Genomic DNA, 22,945 nt, shown 5'->3' with positions numbered 1-22,945 from the left:
CCAACAGAGGAGGATAATGACCCAAAAGTACTAATGCTTGCTACTGATTTCACAGAAACCAACTATGGAATGCACATGAATTGTCCCCATTTGCTGGCAGCACCAGGGCCTTCGAAAATTGAGTGGGCATGGACTTAAGCATTTCCTCTTATCCTTCCCATGGCTTTTTTAGGTGAAGCTTCTGAGACATTAAAGAGCTGGGTGTTACAACTCCATAGACAGAGGATAAGCCTCTGCCACACCCAACACTAGCAAAAGCATTCAAAAGTACTGGCTGAAACTATGAGCAAGGTCCTGCTGGACCCTGCTCAAATCTCCCAAGATGTTCTGGGTGACTGAAAGCATGGATACTTCTTCAGGATTGCCACTGTGCATTGTTATATCAAACATCTTTTCAGCTTTCAGTGAAAGCTGATAAACAGTGTTAGTGTAAAGAATGGAGGCAATACAGGTATTAGGTTCTCTGAATGTTATTTAAACCTCCAGTTCCTGTCATGTTTTCTAGCTACACAGGTCCTGGAGTTTATCCTGTCCCACAGGAACAAAAAGTCAAAGGTCTTTAGAAAACTTAGTATTTGGTATTCAACTAATAAGATCGTGTCAAACTCTTATGCTGTTTTTTCCTCTGTCCCAGCTGAACACAAGCATCTCCTGAGATATAGCATTTCAGGCAGAAAAATTAAGAGGACAATAAGGTTTTTGGAAACTTCTTCTTATGAAAAAATAACTGCCCTAGCTAAGTTTTAAGGAAAATGCTATTTGAGTAACACAAAGTACATTTGATTTTTTTTGTTTTATTGTAACTGTTTCCTTTCCAAATGCTATTTAGTATTTTAGTCTGAAGAGGCTCCTTGGAGTCTCTCCACTTAGCTCACATACAGCTGGTAAATCTCAAAAATGCAGCAAGTCACAAGAGAAAATATGTGCTCTGAGCTGGTCACTTGAAAGGGTGTCTCCAGAGACACCAAGTGAGGGCTCAAAGATACAAGGAAAAGCAGATCCTGAAGACTAACAGTTATTACTGCCAAAGCAGTTTATATTCCCCTTTGCTGCTCCTTGGGCAATTTAGGCAATCTGTCCTTTACTTTGAAAACAGTGCTTTCTAATTCACTCCTTTCATTTACATGTGGATGGCTGAACATTCATTTTGCCAAACTGGTCCAGTCTTTGAGATCCTTTTCTCTAAGGAGGGGTCCTGGAGGACTGTGCTGCTTTGTTCTCTTCTGATCAGCTTGAACAACCAGAGCGCCAGGTGCAAGACAAGAACAAAAATATCCAAATCCATTTACAAGGCTTTGACAATTTGTCTGCTTCCTTGGAGATGGCCATGGCAATAGTGGGTTGGTGCCAGATTGCTTTGGCAGGCTCCAGCAAGCCATCATTTTCTGGCATGGCTAATATCCCTCGTGTTCTTGAGTATGACATGTCCAAGAACTTATGTTGTTTCTCATGGACTATCTGGATAGGAATTTTTTTAGGCTGCTGCCATGTGGTGATTAAGTTCTGGAAAACTTTCACTTCATTAACAGAAGCTGATAAAGATAATGCATCAACTTATCAGGATAAGAGGAGGGTACTGCAGCTGGGTCCAGAGAATCTCTTTTAAAAGAATTAAGTACCTGTCAGCCTTCCTCCTCTTATCACTTAGTAGCTGAGTCTAAAGCATCTCATTATCTGATGAGCCTAAATGCATGAGGTGAAGAACACATGTTCAGGATACCTGAATGTGGCTGGACTCCATTAAGTAGTGTGCAACAGCCATTTGGACCACTGCTGATAGAGTACACACACAGTACGCAGAAATGGGGAGGACACCAGACATCGCAGGATGTCATATTATCAGCAAGATCACGGACCCCTTTCTAACTCCTTCAGAGTTTATTTCCTGAAATCTTCCTCTGACTCACACCAAGCTTCCAAGGGAGAGAGGAAGGATGAACAGGAGATGGTTTTCTTCTGCACACAGCAGAAGCACAGGATGCAAAGTGTGGACATGGCAAATCTGGGAAGAGGAACAGGTGATGCTAACCAGTACGGGTTTTGCAGCAGAGCTTTTTTTTTTTTTTTAAGAACAGTTTCAGCCAGTTGAGGAGAGGTCACCCTTATACTGATCTCAACAGAGACTGCGCAGCCCCACATATTGTTTCAAGTTGAGATGCTGGATACCAAATCTGTAGGTAGTCAGCAGTCAGATAAAGATTGCTGCTATCATGAAGGAGGTACTTCTTATGGAGGTGCCGAGTGCTTAGTGTAAAGGAGGGAGTATTGTTGGCAACACAGTCTTAGCTGCTGGGGTAAGTCACAGTAATTCCTCTTAATCCTTGGTTCTACGGAGCACACACGAGTAGAGACCTGCCCCCTCAAGTCTGATGCTGAGATAAGTGCAAATGAATGAGAAGCCCCAGAGATGAAGCTTTATGTCAACATGAAATACAGACATCATTTACCCTGGCCTGAAAGACACTGAGTGAATCTTCTCAAATTCAGTCACAGTCTCAGAGCCATATATCAAACTCTCCAGCAGGAAGGTTTTTGTCGTCTTTCCTCTCTGGCCATGTTTGGAAACAAATGACAAACAAATCTTCCTAGGAAATATCCTTTACGGGGAAATGTGCCCTTTTCCTTGACAGAAAGAGCCACTCGGCTGGATATAGTGGTGTCACCTGAAAAAAGATTTTACTTCTGGTGACTTAGCTTTTGTCTTGAGCATAGTATTTCCAAGGATGTTATAAAAAATGTAAAAAAAAATTTTAACACCTTTTGTATAACAACCCTTTGAATAAATAAAAACTTTAAATAGCTACTCTAACATAAAACAGTGAGGCTAGTAATTTAAACCAAGTAGCTAAACTAAACTAAATAAACTAAAATACTGCCCATGAGAGATTGCCAGGATTTTCTCCCACTGTACTGATCAGTGAGCAGGAACATGAGGGAAGGCAACTCATTCCACTTTTTATTTCTTGGGCAGCTGGAAGTACAGATCCCTAAAGCCAAAGAGGACTGGATACAAATACGGCACATAGTCACCAAGAGAGGAATTTTGAGGCAGAAATTCAATATGGTCCAGATCAGTTGAGAATTCAAAGAAATACACCTGAAAAACTGATAAATATCAATAGAATACCAAAAAAACTTATTAACTAGAGCGAATTCAGTGAAATTGTTCAAGAGGACATACAAACAAAAATAAACACCCTTGATGGTCCAGACAATAAGGAACTATTCAAATGGCCAGATTAAAACATCAAGGCCAAAAGCTGTACAGAAAATAATGAACATTCTTAAATTAAAACATGGTATAGATATTATGTAACACAGTATTGAACTACTTACTGTCTCCGTTTTGCAAATGAGCCCTTCTTTTCTCTTCAGATTTCATTTTGGCCTTTATGTACCACTGGCATCTTTTAAGAAAAAAAAAAATTGAGGTTTTAATTTCAATACTTGTTATGCATAAAATAAATGTACATCAAGTTTTATCTGCACTTCTATGAAAGCCAAAATCTTTGCATTTGGAATATATATTTTGTTATAAATCTAAAGAGAGAAATATGCATGAAGAACTACAAACAGGTTACATACAAATAAAAATAAACCATGGTTGAATGATTAGTATGCAAATGACTACTTAGGTTCAAGTTTGATGCAATACTTGGAAATAAAGTTTGACCTCTCCAAAGAATCCTGATACTTTAATAAATCATTACTTCCCTGTATCCTTGTTTGCATACATTGTTTTGTGCTAATTAAACCTTATCCTATTAACTTTCATATCTAGTGGGTCAAAAAACCTCATATTGTCTTCATAAGATTATAGTTTCTATGACTTCACCATGTTTCATGAAAAAAGAAAACATTTTTTCACATCAGGACCACTTTTTTTTTTTTTCCTGAGTAGCTCTGTGCAGTCTGAGCCAGGCACTGACTTCTCATTTCTTCTAAGATAGCAGCTATCATATAGGATAAACAATACATAGCCTGCTATGTGAATATAATTTAGCGTATGCCTGCATGATTGCTATAAAATTGCAAATCCTTGGCAAGCAACACAAAACTCTGTGGATGTTCATAAATTGTTAGCAACCTCACCTGAACACTGCCTACCTGCAGGACTTAATGCTGATGCAGATGGTCACATGATAGGAGCGACTGTTTCAGTCAAGAAAAAACAAAATATTTGCTCTTGGTCTTAAAGCTCTTTCTCACTCACTGAACAGCCTAAGTAAGAAGTATGATTTAGAGGGAAATCTTTTGGTCTAAGGGCTGTTGGGGTACTGACCCCAGCGGAGCACAGCAGTGCAAGTAGACATGTGCTTTGGTGTAGAGACATTCAGTTCCAAGACTAGCTTGAAAAAAATTACTGATCTCTGTGTGTTCATTACCAGCCTTATAAAATAAACTATAATTATAGATAGTATGTCCAGTAAAATACTAACAACAGACATATGAGCAACATGTGAACACACCCACCTCATTTCAATGGTTCATTTCAACTACTGAAACAGAGTTTGAACACTCAAATTCATTCATTGCTACAGAGGTGACAATGAACACCTGAAGGGCAGAAACTTCTGAAGCTGTCATGGTTATGTACCCTGATGGAGGGAAACAGCAACCTGTGGATTCTCAGCTGCAGTGGAAATCTTTAGATTGTACACCAGTTGCTGGGACCACTAAGCATGCCAGTGCCATTTTTAGGACCTGAACAACTGGTCTGTAGGGTGCCAACTGCCAAGAACACTGAACACAAGCTCTTACACTTAAAGTGTCTGCCCAAGGGAACAGTCAAAGAAACAAGTCTTTAACCCTGTCCAATCCTCCTAAGTATGCATGTGGCCCCAAAGTTTGACTACAGAAGTCAGTGAGTAATCACCAGTAGAGGAGTCTTCCAGCTCCAGCTCCCCATTCCCTGTTAGCGTTGGCTACAGAACAACTGAAAGGAATAATTTCTGTAATAAGAATAAATTACACTGAGCTTTAACATCTAATTTCCTGGGATTTAGCCAAGACCCCTGTCTCAGTGCATTTCCTGGGCCTCGAAGTCTCTGGCGCTTTCATTTTTCTATCTACAATTGACAGCCGTGCTTCCTGCTTGCTCTTGGTGGATAATCACTCAACAGAGTGCAGCAGCAGGTGCTCATTTAACCCAGCCTCTCCACTATGAATAGACTCATCAGCAGCCCTGTGACTCGACAGCTCATCAAATTGCTAATTCTAAACAGAGCACATCTGTAGGGTACCAATCCCATTTTTCACACAGAAATTTGCCTCCAGTCCTAGAGTAAATTGAGTATTTATTCAAAATTTTCTTGCTCTGTCATCTGCAGAATACACTCTTATCACTGCATTTAAGCAGCACTTCAAAATGAATTCATATCTTACATAATTGAAATGGTCCCATTGAGCAAGATGTTAGAAAGCTAAAAGAATCTCTGATATCCTTAACATTAGCAAACAGGAGGAATAAACACAGAAAGAAACTAATTTCCATATTTTTTCATTCCTGAGTTTAGTGAGGTTTTTTTAAAGGAAGCATTTGAGTTATGTTTCAGGATTCCATGTAAGGATTCCACACAATCACTTTCTCTTTGTCTGAATAATTTCTCTCTCTTCTGAAAGGCCTTACTGTTTGCCAGTGTTTGTAGTAATCGTAGGAATATTTACTTAGCTTCTAAGATTATCTAAGGTCACAATATGTTCCAATGTTAACTGCTCCCATTAACTTAAACAGAATCTTAGACTTAAGTGGTTTTATTATTTAGCAGAGAGAGCATTAATTCACAGAATGGTAGCTCCTGTAGGGCCATATTTGGTTGCTGGGGTACTCAAATAAAACCTCTGGCCTACACTTATAGGACTTAACTTTCTTTTCAAGTTAGAGGTAATGCTATACCAAGAAAACAGAAACTTAATTACAAATCTGAAAGTGCAGCACCGTCTATTGATATCAGCCCCATCTGTGATGGCCGTTATCACATTCAGAGGTGTAAGCATAATTGTCTTTTCTCTAAGTGTAAACAGGCTCTAAACCAGGACAGGAACAGTGCAGAATCCTGTCCCAGATCTGGATTTTTTCTGTCCCCAAGGCAGGTAAGAAGGAAACTCCACAGAGAATCCTCCTCATATGGAGGATCTTCCACTGGCTGTTTTATGTATGTGAAGGAGGGAGAGGGGAAAAGGGCAGAGAGGGGCCAGAGCCCACGCAATCCCCTACAGAGCTTAATGTAGGAGCTTTGAGCCTGACTCCCCCACCCAAAGGCCCATACCTCTACAGAATATCAGTCTGGTTTTAGGCCTTCTTGATCCATGGCAGCACTGCGGTGCCACTAATGTCTCACAGAGGAGACGGGGACATAATGTCTCTGTCCTTTTAAATTCTGCTTTGCTTCCTGGTGGGAGGAGGTGAAATTCTGAAATCACACAACACTTGGGGGCTCAGTGAAAAAGGGAACAAGGCACCATGGAAGCAGCTACGCCTGTGGAAATCTGAGCTCCAGCAAGGACTGATGTTCTGACCTCTATGTGTGGTTTTTAGCAAGGCCAATTAGAATTTGTCAGTTCCCTTAAAACCTTCAGTGTGTAATTAAGCATGGCATCTGGCCTTTCAAATCAAAATGCTTTCTCATCCAATTTGCATAATGTACTTATTTGATCCTGATCAACACATCAGATGAAGGAAGATGGACAATCAGCACTGTACTAAAAGAACTGCAAGTATAAGAATCAGGGTAGTTATAGAAAATAATCATTGCCCACACTGGTGAATTCCCCTGCCAGTGCAACAGTATTGCTGTGATGTAGATTTAATTGGGATATCTTCAATCTGATTAAAAAAAGCCAAAAAGCAATAAACCAGGACCTTCAGGAAGCTATTTTCTGTTCACCAGTGATATCACAGGCAGTAGAATCATTCTAGTATTTTGGAGTAAAGTTTTCCTTAGTTTAATTTCATTACGTAATTCCTATACTTTCTCTTAATAGATGCAGAAATCTACATATAGAACATATATATATAATTGTGTGTGATTTTTCCTACAAATTTAATATAGTAAAAGTAATAAAAAATTGTCCACTCAAGTGCCTTTGGCAAGCTACACTGCCAACCCCAAGACATCAAAAATCCTAAGGTTATACCCTCCAAAGCTTTGCAATTGACCGTTATGAGATTTTGTAAAAAATACTGTGTTTTTTTTGTTTTCTAATGTCAGAGCCTTGAAGGTGCAGGTACATTGTATTTTTAAATTCTCATTCTGCAGGCAAGAGGTCCGGGAACTTATTTAAAGAACAGCCAAGCTATTTCCTGATTTCACATAATTGCTTAGCTGCCCAAACTGGGTTTTTACAAAAAACACCACTCAGTAGAAGTGTGAGTATAAGCAGTGCTGAACAAAGAGGACATTCACCCTGCTACGCCTAACCCTTATTTTGGCACTGAAGATGTGGTGAATGACTTAACTATCATTCTTAAATTCTTAGTTTTGGATGACTCTGACCCTGAGTAAATGAGAACACCATAGTGTTAATTACCTCCCAGTGATCAGGAAGAACAAAGTGAGGATGACCAGGAGAGTGAATCCACCAACAGCAGCAGTGGCAATTACAAGAATCTGCCCCTGCTCCGCAGCCATATCAGAAGCTGAAAGAGAAGCACAAAGAAACGAGGTTAAAGCTCCATCACCCAGGGTTCTTGCAGAATAGGTGATCACATTGCACTGGTCAAATGTTGCAATTACCCTGTAATAGTTTCCTTGGTGCTTAGCAAGTGCATCAGATGTGAGTGTGCCTGTGAAATGAAAAACCATAATCCATGTCCCAACTATGATGAAGCAAAGATGTTTACAGGTTTTTAAAATGAGAAGCTGGCATTATCAGACACTTGCAATTTACTAAAATTTGAATACGAGAGGATTTTCCACACAAAACTAGAGCATATTTTTTCTTTAGCTTTATTTAGCTTAATCCTGCATCTAATTCAGAACTTCTCTCCATCCAACTGTCCCAGTGAAGTCAGCAGCAGTGCTATGTATGTAAGAGATATTAAATTGGGTTCAGGAGAAAGCAAAGCAGAAAAAGCATACTTAATGTGTAGCCTCATATACTCTTCTGTATGTCTAGTATTTATTTTCATTGTCACAAAATATATACAGTTTTACCTATAACATGCTCTGATGGTTGGTAACACTAGTTGAAAAAATATTTTCTTATGCCTTTTTTTCTCTCTGCTTTTTGTAGGACATTTAGGAGTTAAAAAAGATCACCTGAAATTATACGGTCTCTAGACACTTGCTCTTTTTATTAATTTATTCTGTATAATATTAAATCTTTACATTGACAAAGTACCTACTTACAGTCTGGTTGGTCTTCACTGTCCAAGTACTACATGAGCAGAAAAAGAATTAGGCTCAGTGTTTTCTCCATCTCCTGTCTTGTGACTCCAAAGTTTTATTTCTTAAACTCAGTTACACTTGAACATTTTCACCACATGACATTTACTTAATTCTTACTTTCTGTTTCCATGAGAAACATAACATTGTTCCGAAAGGAAAATAAATAATTCTACTCAATGACCTCTGATGAGAGTAATAAATATAGAAAAGAAATAAAATTTCAGATTTATCAGGAAAGCAACTTTGATTTTGTAAACTTGCAAACTGTTCTATAAGAAAAATCTTCAGCTTTCTTTAGGCACTAGATGATTAAAGCTTAGGGAAGTCACCTAGGCTGCTGCAAAGAGAAAGCTCAGCAGGCTATATTCTCTCACTTTGCAGTTGATCAAGCCCAATACAATGTACTCATTGCTGTCCAAAGCCTCACAAAATGCTGTTTCCAAGAAAAACACTTGGCTTCAAAATAGTATCTGTGAGTGGTTTAGAAATTAGCAGTGTAAATTGGCTTTGCCACAGTAGTAAAGCAAATAGAAACAATAGTAGTTCATGTCAAATTTTCAGCAAAAACAACTTGTTAGATTTCTGCCATTAGGTTTCTGCCCATATAATTTAACAGAGATATGCACAGGCAGTAAATTACAAGGTATTCAGTGTCTGTGGTCATAAGCTCCCCACAGACAAGTTAAATATATACATCTTTCAATAAATGATGTAGCAAATATTCACTGAATAGCTTATCTCCCAAATGATATCTAGTCATATTATGGGAGTGGATTCTAGCTCTGCATTATGTTCCACAGGGTCAGATTTAGTTGGAAAAATACAACATAACAAATATCATGCCACACAAGTAACAATGCAAATAATAACAGGCTCTCCAAATCGAACACTGAATACTATTTTCAGACTAGCAGGGGTTATGCTACATGTTGCAAAGATCTTTTCAGCCAGGCACAGTTTGAAGTTGTAAATGGAGGAGGAGGTTTTAGATGAGTCTATCTTGCCCATCTCTGCAATGGAAGTGAGAGGACAAACTGCAGCCTTTTTTTTTTTTTCAAATAGGTGTCCTCATTTAGCCCGCACCCAAGCTAAATAATAAACAGTTTTTCTATCACCCAATGTCCCTTCCCCAAATGAGGAAGGGAATTGGGGAAAGGAGGGAGGCTTGTAGGTCAAAGTTAACCAGATTTAATGAAATAAAGAAACCAATATAAATGACAACACAAAAGAGACAAAACTATACTTATCTATAGAGCACCAGCAAGTTGCTCCAGGAATCACAATCATTGGAAATAGATAAAAGAAGAACACAAAGACTCCCACCTCTTTTCCAGCAAGCCCTCCCTTTTATAGTGAACTTGATGGTAATGATATAGAATACACCTGTGGGCCAGCCAGGGTCAGCTGCCCTGGATTTAACTGCTAAGGGCCTTGATCACCATGGCTGGCCACAAACTAAAACCAAATCCCAATGAAACCAGGACAACAGGAAAAAGAGGTGTGCAAAAATAGTGAATTCAGCATGAGAAAAGCAAATCATGGGCTCAGATAAATTAGCTATGGTTTTCTTCAACAGACATTCATTGCCAAGGAGACAACCCAGGGCCTTTATTCATGAGAATTAAAGGTGCAAATGGAGGGTCTGATTCCATGGTCCAAAGCAGCACTCTGCAGCTATCGAGATGAAGAAAGTCACGTGTCATTTCTGCTGAATGGAGCTGCTATTTCTTGTGTTTTGGCTAAACCAGAAAGCAATCTATCAGTTCAATAACATATATTTTCTATCAGGAATCAGAGACAAATTCATGAAGGGGAGAAATTCCAGACTGACTTAGTTCTTTCCAACTCTAAGCAATATGATTTTTAGCTGAGACTGTACGCACTTAAAAAGTGATCATTCTGTTTCTCCTGTTTATATTTTACTGTGTTGGCAGAAGTGCCAGAGACCAATATATTAGGATTTTTTTTTTCAAGTAGCCAAATCACTATAAGGGGCTTTCAAGCCTGAAACTTCCTGATGACCTTAATTTACTTGTCAGATAAAAATGTCAAATGACAGACAAGTATAATTGGAAAATGTGGATTTGTTAAAAACTGACAGAGAGGCAGGTAAGGCAAAATGATGGAAATACTTATTTTTACTTGAAGTGATCTTTCTAGAAATCAATAAAGGCACAGTGCAGTGAACAACATAGATATATATAAGCACGTGTATGCGCATACATAGACTCCTCATGCACAGGTAAAAGGTTTCATAAAACTGTCTAGGCAGTGAGAAGATAGTAATCAGGGACACTCAATAATTAAAATTTTTACAGCATTTTGCCATTCTAAATTAAATTCAGCATCTCCCTCAATCTCTGCTATTTTTTCATTTCTCCAGCTTTCTCTTAAGGTAAAGTTCAAGTTGTAAATAATATGAGCTTTATTATGAACTGTTTCTGTTGTGCATGTTCTTGAACCTTTTTTGTTGTTTCCTGCTTTTTCTTCCTTCATTTTTACTCTCCATCAGCTGTGTGTATTGGTATATGACCCTGTGTTTCTCCTCAGGACTCTTCTTGATTATGCAAGACAGAAAAACTCAGTTTTAAAAAACAATTGTTAGGCTGCAAAGCCAAGCAAGTTCCTGCAACCTTATTTCATCTCTTTGTGTGTACATATTAGAGTGCTGCATTTAATCATAGAAGTACATAGCATTTTTTCCAGAATCTCACTTGTTAGACAACATGGCCAGCATTCATATAGCTAAAATCAGTATTTTGTTGTCTCCACACTGTCCAGTGCACAGTCTCATATCTGCCAAGCATGCATCACCCAAATCCATCCAGTGGAGGGATGATTAGTAGCTGTGTGATCACAGGGATGAATGTGGCTATATCATGTATGGGGCCATACCCCATTTGATAGTTAAAGTTGATAGGCAAGGGGGTGAGAAAGTGGTGGTGCAACAGGAATATGTAAACCACTAGCAGTGCTAAGACTGTTAAGGGAGCTTAGTACCTATCTAACTGGGCTGGCTGTTTTTTCTGGTAGCATGTTTCATTTTCTCTGCCTGTCTGCTCAATAAGTTCATTTTGACAAAAACATAGTTTAAAAAATGAGTAGCATAAGACAAGGAAAACGGAGGATTTATTACTTATCCCAGCAGACGATTAGATAGTATACTATAATGTTTAGGTGTCAAAACTCTTCAAACACATTGTAGCTGCAATGTGTTATTAGTCAAAGTGGTGATTTGATTTTAAAACTGCAGCATGTATCATACGTGTACCCAAAAGTGTATTATCCACATAAACTCTTCACTCCTGTTACTCTTCATGGTTAACTCAGGTTATATGCCCAAAAAGACATTTAAAGTGTCTAATTGCATCATTCCAGCTTCCTTGCGTAACACCATGCCTAGAAATCTCTTCTGCATCCAGTCTGGTGTCAGTTCTGTCCCCACCATCTACTCTTTACATCCATGCCCTGTCTCAGCTCCTCTCTGGGTTCTTCACCCAAATGTGTGGAGGAGGAGCTGCACTTTCCCTCCTCTCTGGGCTGAAGGGAAATATCCCAAGGCTTCTTCACTTCCTCATTGGGCAGACCGGTGAGACACTGGGAAGAAATGATGCAGACCTTTTATTCATGGTGCAAGGGGATGAAAGATGGAGAGAATCCCCCAGCTTTGTTCTCCTTTCTTTTCTTTGGGCAAATTTCTACAAAATGTTTAAAAGGTTGTGTATTTGGTATAAAAGGGCTGGAAGCCCTAATGACAGCTCACTGCTGTCTCTTAGATACATCATTTAGTTATTTCAATTTGACATCTATCAGGCAGTAGACCTTCCAGCAGAGTGAAAGATAAAAAAGTGACAGAAAGACAGCTAGACAGATAATAGTAGCTGTAAGATAGATAAGTGTGGACAGTGAGAACTGGAGCTCTAATAGACAGGAACTGGCTGTCAGATGGATTTACAAGGCATTGTAAACAACAGTGCTTAAGAACAATATAAAGAAGAATATAAAGTCTAATTAGGGTAACCTTTACATTTTCAGAAGTCTTGCAGTTCCTGTGCTCCAGTGAGCTGCTGGGCTTCAATCTAAGGGGGAATGTGGGAAAAGGAGGTGGCAATGGAAAGGCAATCTTAAAAAGGACTTTAAAAAGGGAAAAATAATGCCGTCACTAGCATAAGAATGTAAACCTTTTTGGTATGTATTCTCTTGAAAAGCCTTCTTCCAAGTGTTGCCCCTAACATTAGCTTCCTGACCAGTGGATGAATGGAAAACCTGCGCAAGCAGTTTGAGAACTGAGCAAGGATGTTGCTCTTGTTTAGGAAATGCAGAGGAAAAGTCAGGTCTCTGGGGCTTCTCGGCATATACTGTAGGGAAATGAGATAGGCTAAAGCCAAATTTGAAGAACAAATGGCTGAAAATATAAAACACCGTAAGGAAATACTTCAAGATTAAAATGAGACATTCTGAGGTATCCAGTGCTGACTGCTATTGAATGAACAGTAGGACTAGGCAGACATGGGGAGAGAGAGAGCAAGACAGTTTCTAAATATGAGTTATGTGCTGTCTCATTTGTTAGTTTCAACCAGAAATTTAATTTACTATTGTCAAAACATCAAACATTCTAACGAAAAAAAAATCTCCATTTTGCATTGGCAATTCAATGTATTTCTAAAAACCCTAGGGACAGCTTCTCTGTCGTGGCATGAATCAGAGCATGTGCTTGAAACACCTCTATCAGAATCAATGATTCAGGATCCCTCTCTTGAGCTTTGGAGTTCTGAAAAGAATGGAGCTCAGGGTCTAAACCACATCAAATCCAAACCAGCATGATTTGAGGCTGAAAAGTTAAAGAGAGATTTTGTGGATGTGGAAAGAGGAGGAAGAATGTGAGAATTCAGCAGATCTGGCAATACAAGAAAGTCACCATGTGTGCCTATGGTAAAGAAATTAAAGCTATTGTTTCATCAAGATCAGGGTTTCAGGCCAATTAGTTTTTCACAGTGTTCAGATTTATAAAATAACTAATCAGGTATTCTATTAGCGTTTCTGAAATTTTTAATTTTTTATTGTTAATATGATTTATTTGAAGCATACAAAAGTCTACATTGCTTTTGGATTAGAAATCATCATGTGCTTACATTTATCACTCTGTTCAGCCCAAGCAGGAGTCCACACTGCACACATGCTACTTTGCCCCGTACATCCCCTTCTGGAACAAGCCAACTAATTCCCTTTCAGAATTTTTTTTTCCTAATGATGGGAAGGCTGACATGGAAAATACCCTCGGATTTAGAACAAGCCCTGCACAAGAAAGCTACAGCATGAAAACACTGCACTGACTAACAGCTGCAAATTGTTCAATATTTTACAAATTCCTCTAGGTACAAGGGCCTCTGAGGTGATACAGTAAAAAATATTCTTCTAGAAAAAAAGAATGCTTTGAGTCATTAATTTAAATGGACCACATAATCATTAATTAAAAGGACCACAGTTTTTTTGTGGTGACTCAGAGAGTTGGTACTCCTGATACCAGGTACTCCTGATACAATCAGGATGTATCTATACAAGGGCTAATGGTTTTAAACTAAAAGAGGGTAGATTTAGACTAGATATAACGAATACATTTTTTACGATGAGGGTGGTGAAACACTGGAACAGGTTGCCCAGAGAGCTGGTAGATGCCCCATCCCTGGAAACATTCAAGGTCAGGTTGGATGGGGCTTTGAACAATCTGGTCTGGTGGCAAGGTGTCCCTGCCCATGGCAGGGGGGTTGGAACTAGATGATCTTTAAGGTCCCTTCCAACCCAAACCATTCTATGATTAATAATAAATTATTAAACTGCTGCTGGGCAAGGAAGTCCCCAAAGTGCAACTTGTCAGAAGCTAGGTGAGTACTCAGGGAATGTATCTTGTAAACTTTTTCTGTTCTTTTACTCATCTCTAATCTTCAGTTTTTGGCTACTGTCAGAGAGAGGATTTGAGGCCAGATGGACCAACAGTGTAATCCAATACAGCTGCTCTTCTGTATAATCAACAGGAGTAGAAAATCAATGTGTAAGGAGGGCTATTATTGGGCTATTCCTCCCAGCCTTCTCATGAAAACATTAACTTTACATAAAATCAGTATAGCTCACATTAAATTAATTAAGTTATAAAAAGTAACTGCAAATGTGGAATTTTCACCAAGTAACTTGTTTCTAATGGGTAGGGATGGAGGAAGCTGCAATAGCCTACCTTGGTCTGATATTATTTGGTATCTTTCAGAACAATTGAGAAGAATATATATTAAAAATCAGAAAATTTTCAGCTGAGCTGCATACTGCCAGAGTAGTAAATGATGAAGACAGATTCCTACAGAGCTTGATTTGGACTGGTTTGTAAGATAGATGCATGCCAGCAAGGGCAAATTAACATTACATGTACTGATATAACTATGCAGTCCAAGTCCCAACACAACCCTCCCCAATCCCTCCATCTAAATGTAGGTGAGTACCTTGGAATACAACAGTACTGACAAAAATGTTGCTATGTTCTAGTTACTCAGCTGTGTAAGACAACACTCTAGTTCAGGCACCAAGTGCTTAGACCTGTAAGTAAAAGAAAACTGATTTATAAGGAGGTAAGCGGTGTTAGGTCTGTTTATGGCATCATAAACAGATTTAGTTTTCCAGTTTAATTCAGTATCAGGTTCAGCTCTGATGTTATATTTCAAAAACGATGTTAAAATATTGGAAAACTACAAAATGATTCAATGTTTGGAAAAACTGTTTTTTGTCAGAGTGAGAGGGAGCATTTCTATCACTTATGGGCAAGAGAAGAGAATTCTTAAAAATGGCATACACATTTAGATGAGGAAGAGATTTCTGATAGTATATGGCTTTTTAATTTGGCAGAAAAGGGTCACAAGGAGCAAGCTAAGTAAAAAATTCAGGCTAGAAGTAAGGTGAAATTTTTTGATTATGATGCTTAAGCACTGGCACCATCTACCTATAAATATGGTGAGCTCCCGATTACTGGAAGACTTTAAATCAAGACTATTTGTATACGGTAGATGTTACATTTCAATCTATTGTCATTAGCTGTCTGGAAAAGTTACAGTTACAGACATTTGGTCCGTGTTATGAAAAGGGTACAAATGAATGATCATAGTAATGTGATATTGCCTTAAAGTTTAGAATGGCCAATTTTCAAAATACTGCTGTGAGGAAGTAAGATATTTGGAGAGTAACAAGGCATCATTTGACTGGTCATCGAGTACTGCTTAAATTTGAAATAAGTAATATTTACCAGCAGGCATTTACTTTGCTTTTTTTCCCTCTTTGAAATCTAAAGCAGTACTTGAATAACACCACAGTCTTTTGAACTACCCTTTTAATTAAACGGAAGTCTTTATCTACCTCCAGGTACCATTTCAGACAGCTGCAGAATTTCTCTCAACCTCCATCTCAATTGATCATAAAAAAACCTCTTCTATCTACATTTCCTTTCAATCACGGAATGATTCATAACAAATCAAATACTTTTAGTCAGGCACAAGCTTAACCAATAAATGTTGATTAAAAAAAGCAAATATATAATGTGTATTTACATTTCACTATCAAGATTCACACTGAGCGCTTAGAAGTAATAGAGGTAATAAATGTTTAAGAGTGTTGTGAGCTCTAGCTCACCATGAAGCCTAAGAGCCAGTTGCATTAGTGCAACTGAGAAGGAGACGTGGGGCTGGGAAGGAGTGGGTGGAATCTCACTCCCAGGAAATGTTTCTATCAGCAGTGCCTATGAGAGAAATGTCACTGGAACCACAGTCTTCCTGATTTAGATGGGTAAGTCACATTTTTACAAACATGACGTAGGCTCATAAAGGTTTAAATAACATTTACTTTTGATAAGAGTTATGTCCCTGGGTGCTTAGAGCCTAGTATTTGTTGCATCAGAAGATGCAGAGAGAATCCACTGGAATTCTTGAAAGTACCCAAGTGCTCAACTCCTATTCAAACCAATTGGCTTAAGCACCTAGAAAATTTTAAAAAGTCCAATTAGGCATTAAGCACTTGGAAATCCATCCCTAAAACATTTTTGAAATAGAAGCTAAGAAGCAATGAAAATGGAATACAAACCCATGGGTGCTCTTGAAAACACTTATATAGTTTTGAGTCTGTACTTTAGCTTAAGCAACTTGAATTGTAAAACACTAATGAAAAACATGGTATACATAATTGGTTAATTAAAGTAATTTCATTAATGAGTGTTTTAGTGTTGTATCTACTACATTAATTTTATCTCAAATGATTGCAAATACCTTGTTTGCAGTTTCTTAGAACATGGAGGGCAATACATGACTTAAATATAAAATTGCTCAGAGCATGAACATCATACATAGCATCAAGCCTTTTTGCATATTCTGTAGGAATATGTGGGCTTTTTGCTTCTCACTGGCAAATTTAATTGGCTTATTGGTTGACAGAAATGCATATAAAAGTTTTTATTTTTTTTTTATTTGTAGAGTCTGGGAGCACTAAAAACTACAGAGAAAAGACTCCATCACTGTGTTCTGGGAACTTGCATGAAGCTGCTGGACTTATGTAAAGCCTGACGAAGAGTATTTCTAGATGTCAAAAGGAAGGCCTTCTTTAAGCAAAGAAAGGATCATAGAATCATAGAATATCTCAAGTTGGAAAGGACCCATCAGGAAATTTTGCAGAAGAAAACATTCCTTCAGCTGTAGCTTTTAGGGGCTAAAATTTCTATTTGTTGTTATAAATCCAGAAGTGTGAGGCCGAGGCTTACTTGTTTTTTATCATACAGCAGTGGTCTTTTTGTGATAAGCAAATGGTATGGATTCAGCCACTCAAACTCCCAATGTCTCGCTGTTTTAGAATTAGATGCTACTTCTATTGTATTTGACTTTTTTTCCTTCAGTGAAACTTACTTTCATCTCCAGTTTCAAATTCAAACTTCTGGCTATAGCCGCTGTATCCTGCTGCCGTCCTGACTCTGATATGAAATATATACTTGGTGGCTGGCTTGAGACCTGTGATGATAACACTTGGAGCCTTGGACCTTGTGGAGGAATAGCTGAGCTGCTCATGCTCCTGAGGGACAAAAGAGGGGAGAAATGATATCAAGTTGAGTTGTACAAACTTTGCAAAAATGATATAGCAGAACTGAAGCTCCACATTCTTCTTATGAATGTAAAATGTGTTTATAAAAGGAGGTGCAGGTATGGATTTCTGTACTTCGATTTTGTGCTATAGTCATAATGTATGATATGGCCTTGACTTAGATTTCAATTTTTTGTCTTTAATCTTGCACAGAAACACATCACATCTTTGTGACTTGGGTTAGTAATTACACCGTAGTCAAAACAATATGGAACTAGTACAAGACTACATTCACAGAAAATGGCAGCTAGAATGGTAGCTAATTATTTTTGCACAATGGACAAACTAGGAGGTCAGAAAATACTAGTAAGCTGTAAAGTAAAGATGTGGGAGTATTCAAATACCCGCTACTCACTTCTACCCGCAGGTAGTGCCAAAATGCCGGCGCTATCCGTGGGTAGACCTGTGGGTAAAAGAAAATAAAAATTAACTTTTTCTTTAGTCTGTAAACTTCTAGCATGGTTCAACTGCTTCACTGCTGTTGAACTTAATTTCTCTTTCCAGGTAGCTGTAATGTAGTCGTACATTAAATTCCCTTTCACACTCTATAAGGAGAAACACTCTCTGCAAAAGTCCACTTTATATCTCCTAGCAGTTGATCCTGGGCATCTGTTGAAAATTCCTGACTCTCACAGAGATCACTGGGAATTATGGTGTGCAGAGATCACTGGGAATTACCACTGCAGATGAACAGCTGTGGTATGGAGACCAGCCACATCAGTTGCTGTGCAAAAGGTGCTGCTTTGCTAGACAGGTTGTTGACGATACTTTTACGTGAGAGGATGACTTAAAAGAAGAGAGAGTTTATTTCCTGTCATTAGTTACTGTCACTTGATAAATCAGTAATCTGTAATATTTTATATGGTGCCTTAAGGCTAGCTTCACTTCGTTGCAGCAGGATTTGTCTCCAAACTGACATATGTACAGAAATGTCCTTGGCATATGCTTAACAATCCAACTGTGATACCCATAGGGCATCATATATATTTATTATACCATGCAGTAGTATTAGAGTATGTATAAGTTATTCAAAGGGTGCTTCCAGCCTGTTAAGAAGGAAACAATCTGGTTCACAGAAGAGATATAACCAGGAGCAGAATAGGTTACAGTTAGATTCTCTTGGACTTTTAACGTCTTCTGAGCAACATACATATATTTTTTTTATAAACCGAATAGTTTTATATAAATCATGCTGAGTCAACTTCAGTCATGGTGTAACAAAGTCACATTAGCATAGGGCAGCAGGTATATCAGTATTTCCCCAGTAGGCATACAAGGAGATGGCTAAAAACCAACAAATTAAAAAACAAACACACAAAAATAACCTAATGTTTCTGTTAAGTGACGGATTTAATGCTCACGTCGAACAGTGGAAATAATTTGAGAATCTATAGTAAGTGTTGGTTTGTTCTACAGTCTACTACCAAATTCTGAAACAGCAAGAAGTGTATATTTAAATTGAAACAGTAAGACACAGTGTACATGTAATCTTATGGATGGAGACTACGATTAATATACCATCTAACAACTTCTATTAACTATCAGATTTACTTGAAATGTTATAACTTCGCTTTGAACAGGTTAGTGGATTTTAGACATACTTTTCTTTCTAGAAGTTTCAGAAAATATCTATTTTCTTCTGACAGAAGGCCAACCTGTTAAAGTGATGGATTTTTTTTGCGATTAAGCTTACTTCAACTTGAAAAATAGCATGTATGTGAGCAAAAAAGTTATAATACGTTAATACTCAGCTTTGTAAGGAAATAGAGAACTCCTACACATACAGAGGAGTTTTCATACTACTCTATGGACATTTCACAAACATTCAGTGTGTCATGAATTTCTATTCTCAGCCTTGTTATATATGCAACTTCCAAGGACTTGCATGTGTAGAGGAGTCATATAACTTAACATGTAACTTGGACAGGGTATGCAAACTTGGAGAACATAAGACTTGAATTTATTTAGCAATGAAACTGCTGACTAAAGTGTACATTTCTGCCCAAAGAGACCAAGTCTTTCAACATAAGCTAGTGATCAGCTCAAAATCTATCTAAGAATTAGGAAAAAAAAAGAAACCACCTGATTTTGCACTATCCTAAGACCACACTGAATCATAGATATGACACGTTTGTGATCTTGGCTGTTAAAACCAGTATCAATACAAGACTGCTTCTGCACTTCAGTCCAGATAAAGACATGATATCCAGTGAAGGAAAGACTCTGGATATGTTCATTAAAGGTCATGTAAACAGTAAATGCTTGTTCTATACAGGTATTAGCAGGCTTCAGTTCAGTTTTAGTGAGTACTACGTGCTCCATCTGTCATGGCCCAGACACAGATGGGTAGAGACTTTACACTCTAGAATGCTCTGGAAATTTTTGTTTAGGCTCTGCAACCTGTAAGATAAGGAGGAGACCAGCAACTAAGGGATTACTGTACGATGTAATAGTTGCAAGACATCTCCTTTCCCCAAACTACCTTGCTGCTTGAAATCAAGTTCTAAGGTTTTAACAATTTACTGTTTTTTTTTCTGGCCTGATGGAGAAATTGCAGAAATAAAGCTTCAGAATAATTTGATGGAATTGTAAAAAGAAATAGGTTCCTTCAGAGGAGGATGGAAATGGAAATTTTGACAAAAATTGGTGGAGACTCCCCAAGACTCAATGATAAGGTTTACTTCCTGAAGCCTGCAGAACAAGGTCAGTGATAGCAAAGAACTGGGAATGACTTCTGAAAAAAACAAATCTGAGTTATATCTGTTATGTTGTATCTGTTAGTACGGGCTAACTACTGCTTGTGTAAAACAGCATTTGGGGTATACCAGCTCTGGAGCCAGGGATGTGGACAGACAGTTATCAAGTATAGTTTATTATTTTTAGTTGGTCAAAGATAATGAGTGTGACAAGGACGGTGATGGTAACATTTAGTCAACAAAATGGGTTCCTCCGTCCGTGTGGGCAGGCTGTGGCTAACAGCAGCTTTCTAAGGGGCAGCCATCTCTGCCTGCCCCTTCTGGGTGGTGGAAGGTATTTTGGTCACCTCCAGGGGTTGTCTGGCTTGCTGCCCCCTCATCGCCTTCCTGGGGCCACCTGTGGAAGGCCCTGAGGGGTCCCATCTCTGTGCCCTCCCTTTTCCTTTCTTCTTTCCTTTCTGCAGCCTCTTATACTATCCATCACACCATCCAAAAAGCAATGTCTAGGAGTACACGATCATAAAAGTAATACTGCTGTCACATGGGAAAGGGGGTAGGATTTGTTATTGCAAGTGAAACAGGGGAAAGGAAACCTGTCACCTTAGTATGTTTGAGAAGAAAAAGCTTCAGAAGCCTATACCTAAGGAGACAGTTGCTCAAACTTGAGACAAAATGATTAATAGCTGGAAACTTCACATTGTTTTATGTGAATGTTTCACACAAAGAAATCAGCCTTTTTGGATTGGATTCATACATAAGACAATTCTCCAAAGAATGGATGCTTTGCCATTACTCCCTCCTCATGACAATGACAAGATCTGCAGCCTACCTGGAAAGCCAGAACTTTCCACAGAGAGACCCAATTTGAGGTTGATGTGGGTGGCTCTCAAGGTTAGCCACTCCTTCTGCCATCATCTTTCCCAGGGAGGCTAAAGATGGTCTCAGAATAAAACAATACAATTCTAGTCTGCAGAGAATTATGGGATGCTTTGTTTTATTCTTGCCACAGATAATATACACTTACTTTTGCATGGATTCTGGATTCAAAAAGTGAATTTTAAACTGCAGGGCTTGGATGTGCTTCCTGAATGTTAGTGCACGCTTTTACCAGACCCTGATTTTATGTTGATGCAAAATTTAGACATACATTAGCCCTCCTGCCATGCACCCTACTTTCCATGGAAAGGAAGCATGGTTTTGTGGGCTAGAAGGAGCCACAGTACGCTCTGTGATAGACCTCTGACCTAGACAGTGATGGGACTAGGATCAATAGGAAATGTCGAGGACTACATCTGTTCTATATTTCTCGATAACTACAGAGGACTACTACAAAATCTGCAAAACAAAAGAAAAGTTTCACTGCTGTGGCTGTATTTCCCATTACATGTAAGCAGTAAGTGAACTGTTGGCCATTATACACGGCTCAGAATTCGTATAAAAGCAAAAGTACAAGAAATGCTCTGATCCTTCACATTAGTATCAGGGCAGCTGATAGGTAGCATAGGACTCACAAGAAGCAGTTCTGAGAACACAGGGGCTGAGGGTTTAAACGTAAGTTAAAGGAGCCTATCTAATATGATGTACTCATATAACTACTAGTCAGAATCTGATATGAGGAAATTCATAAGACCTCTTCCATAGCCTACTGCAAATTTATCTTGGTGAAAATCTGTAATTAAAACACAAATATAATCCAAACGACAAGTGATGTCAATGTTATTACACACTGTAATAGAGAGCCAATGACTAGCTATCCAAGTTAAACAGAATTATATTATGAACTTTGAAAATGCTACCTCTATTTCTAAGGCAATTGTATATTTCTTATTGTGTGATTCTTCTTGTCAGTGGATTCAGTTCTGATTACAATAGCATCTGCAAATCTGTGACAGTTTGATCTGTGCATGACCATGAGCACCTTTCAGAACCAAACTCTTTCCTACAGCCATCTCTGCATGAGTATCTGAATCTGTATGTATCCTAATTTTATACTTGGCTTTATAGTCAAGACATTTTTTCATATCTAAAGAAATAGACTGACTCAATGGAAGTTACAATGGTGCTAACAGTCTAAGACTAGACAAACTGATTTAATGGAGTAGCAGGATCAGAGTATAAAAAATAATGAAAAGCTTTCTGCTTTTGCAATGCACCAGAATAGCTGGATCAGTCCCATCAACATATGCTGTAACGAAACATTTCCACTATATGACATAATCAGATTAAATGATAGCTCTTCATTATGCCTCACTCATTCAATATCCAGATGTTATATTACTGTGATGAGTATTACCATTTCTCATATGCTCAAAAGAAAGAGGATTCCCTCTGATGACATTAACACTTGCAAACAAACAGATAAACCTCCACATGCTGCTCTCCAACTTTATCCCCACCTTACTTCATAGGGAAACAGCACAGAAATTAAGACTTTGCGCACATATATATGAAATAAAATATTGATAAAAACTAACCAAAATGTGATGACCTTTTATCAGTTTAGATTCATACTGCAAAGAGTTTACATTCTGATGCTATGGGTGAGAAAAAGTATATATATAACTAAAAATGTTTAGTTCAAAAAAAGATGATTAATGGAAATAAAAGCTGAAATGCCTAATTTTGCTTATAGTGCTCAAACAACTTTTAAAAGGTTAACTTTACCAGTAAAGCACTGATAAAAGTCCAGGCACTTTCAGGTGT

The 22,945-nt window shown here is 38.3% G+C and overlaps 1 protein-coding gene across 2 annotated transcripts in view; it reads right to left on the bottom strand.

Annotated features, from left to right (window-relative positions):
• The window catches only part of EPHA6 (EPH receptor A6), a 524,520-nt gene that overhangs the window by 122,439 nt on the left and 379,136 nt on the right, over window positions 1-22,945 (bottom strand). Inside the window, exons 7-10 of one of the 2 annotated variants that reach the window (XM_068395269.1) lie at window positions 17,902-17,949; window positions 17,315-17,477; window positions 7,531-7,639; window positions 3,337-3,407 (exon numbers count right to left, since the gene is read on the bottom strand). In XM_068395269.1, the coding sequence (XP_068251370.1) occupies window positions 3,337-3,407; window positions 7,531-7,639; window positions 17,315-17,477; window positions 17,902-17,949 (391 nt within the window). The remainder of the gene's footprint in view (window positions 1-3,336; window positions 3,408-7,530; window positions 7,640-17,314; window positions 17,478-17,901; window positions 17,950-22,945) is intronic. The other variant, XM_068395270.1, reaches the window with a different exon arrangement.

Source organism: Nyctibius grandis, chromosome 2 (assembly GCF_013368605.1).
Source record: "Nyctibius grandis isolate bNycGra1 chromosome 2, bNycGra1.pri, whole genome shotgun sequence".
Lineage (NCBI taxonomy): Eukaryota > Metazoa > Chordata > Aves > Nyctibiiformes > Nyctibiidae > Nyctibius > Nyctibius grandis.
This window is presented reverse-complemented; position numbering and strand designations above follow the sequence as displayed.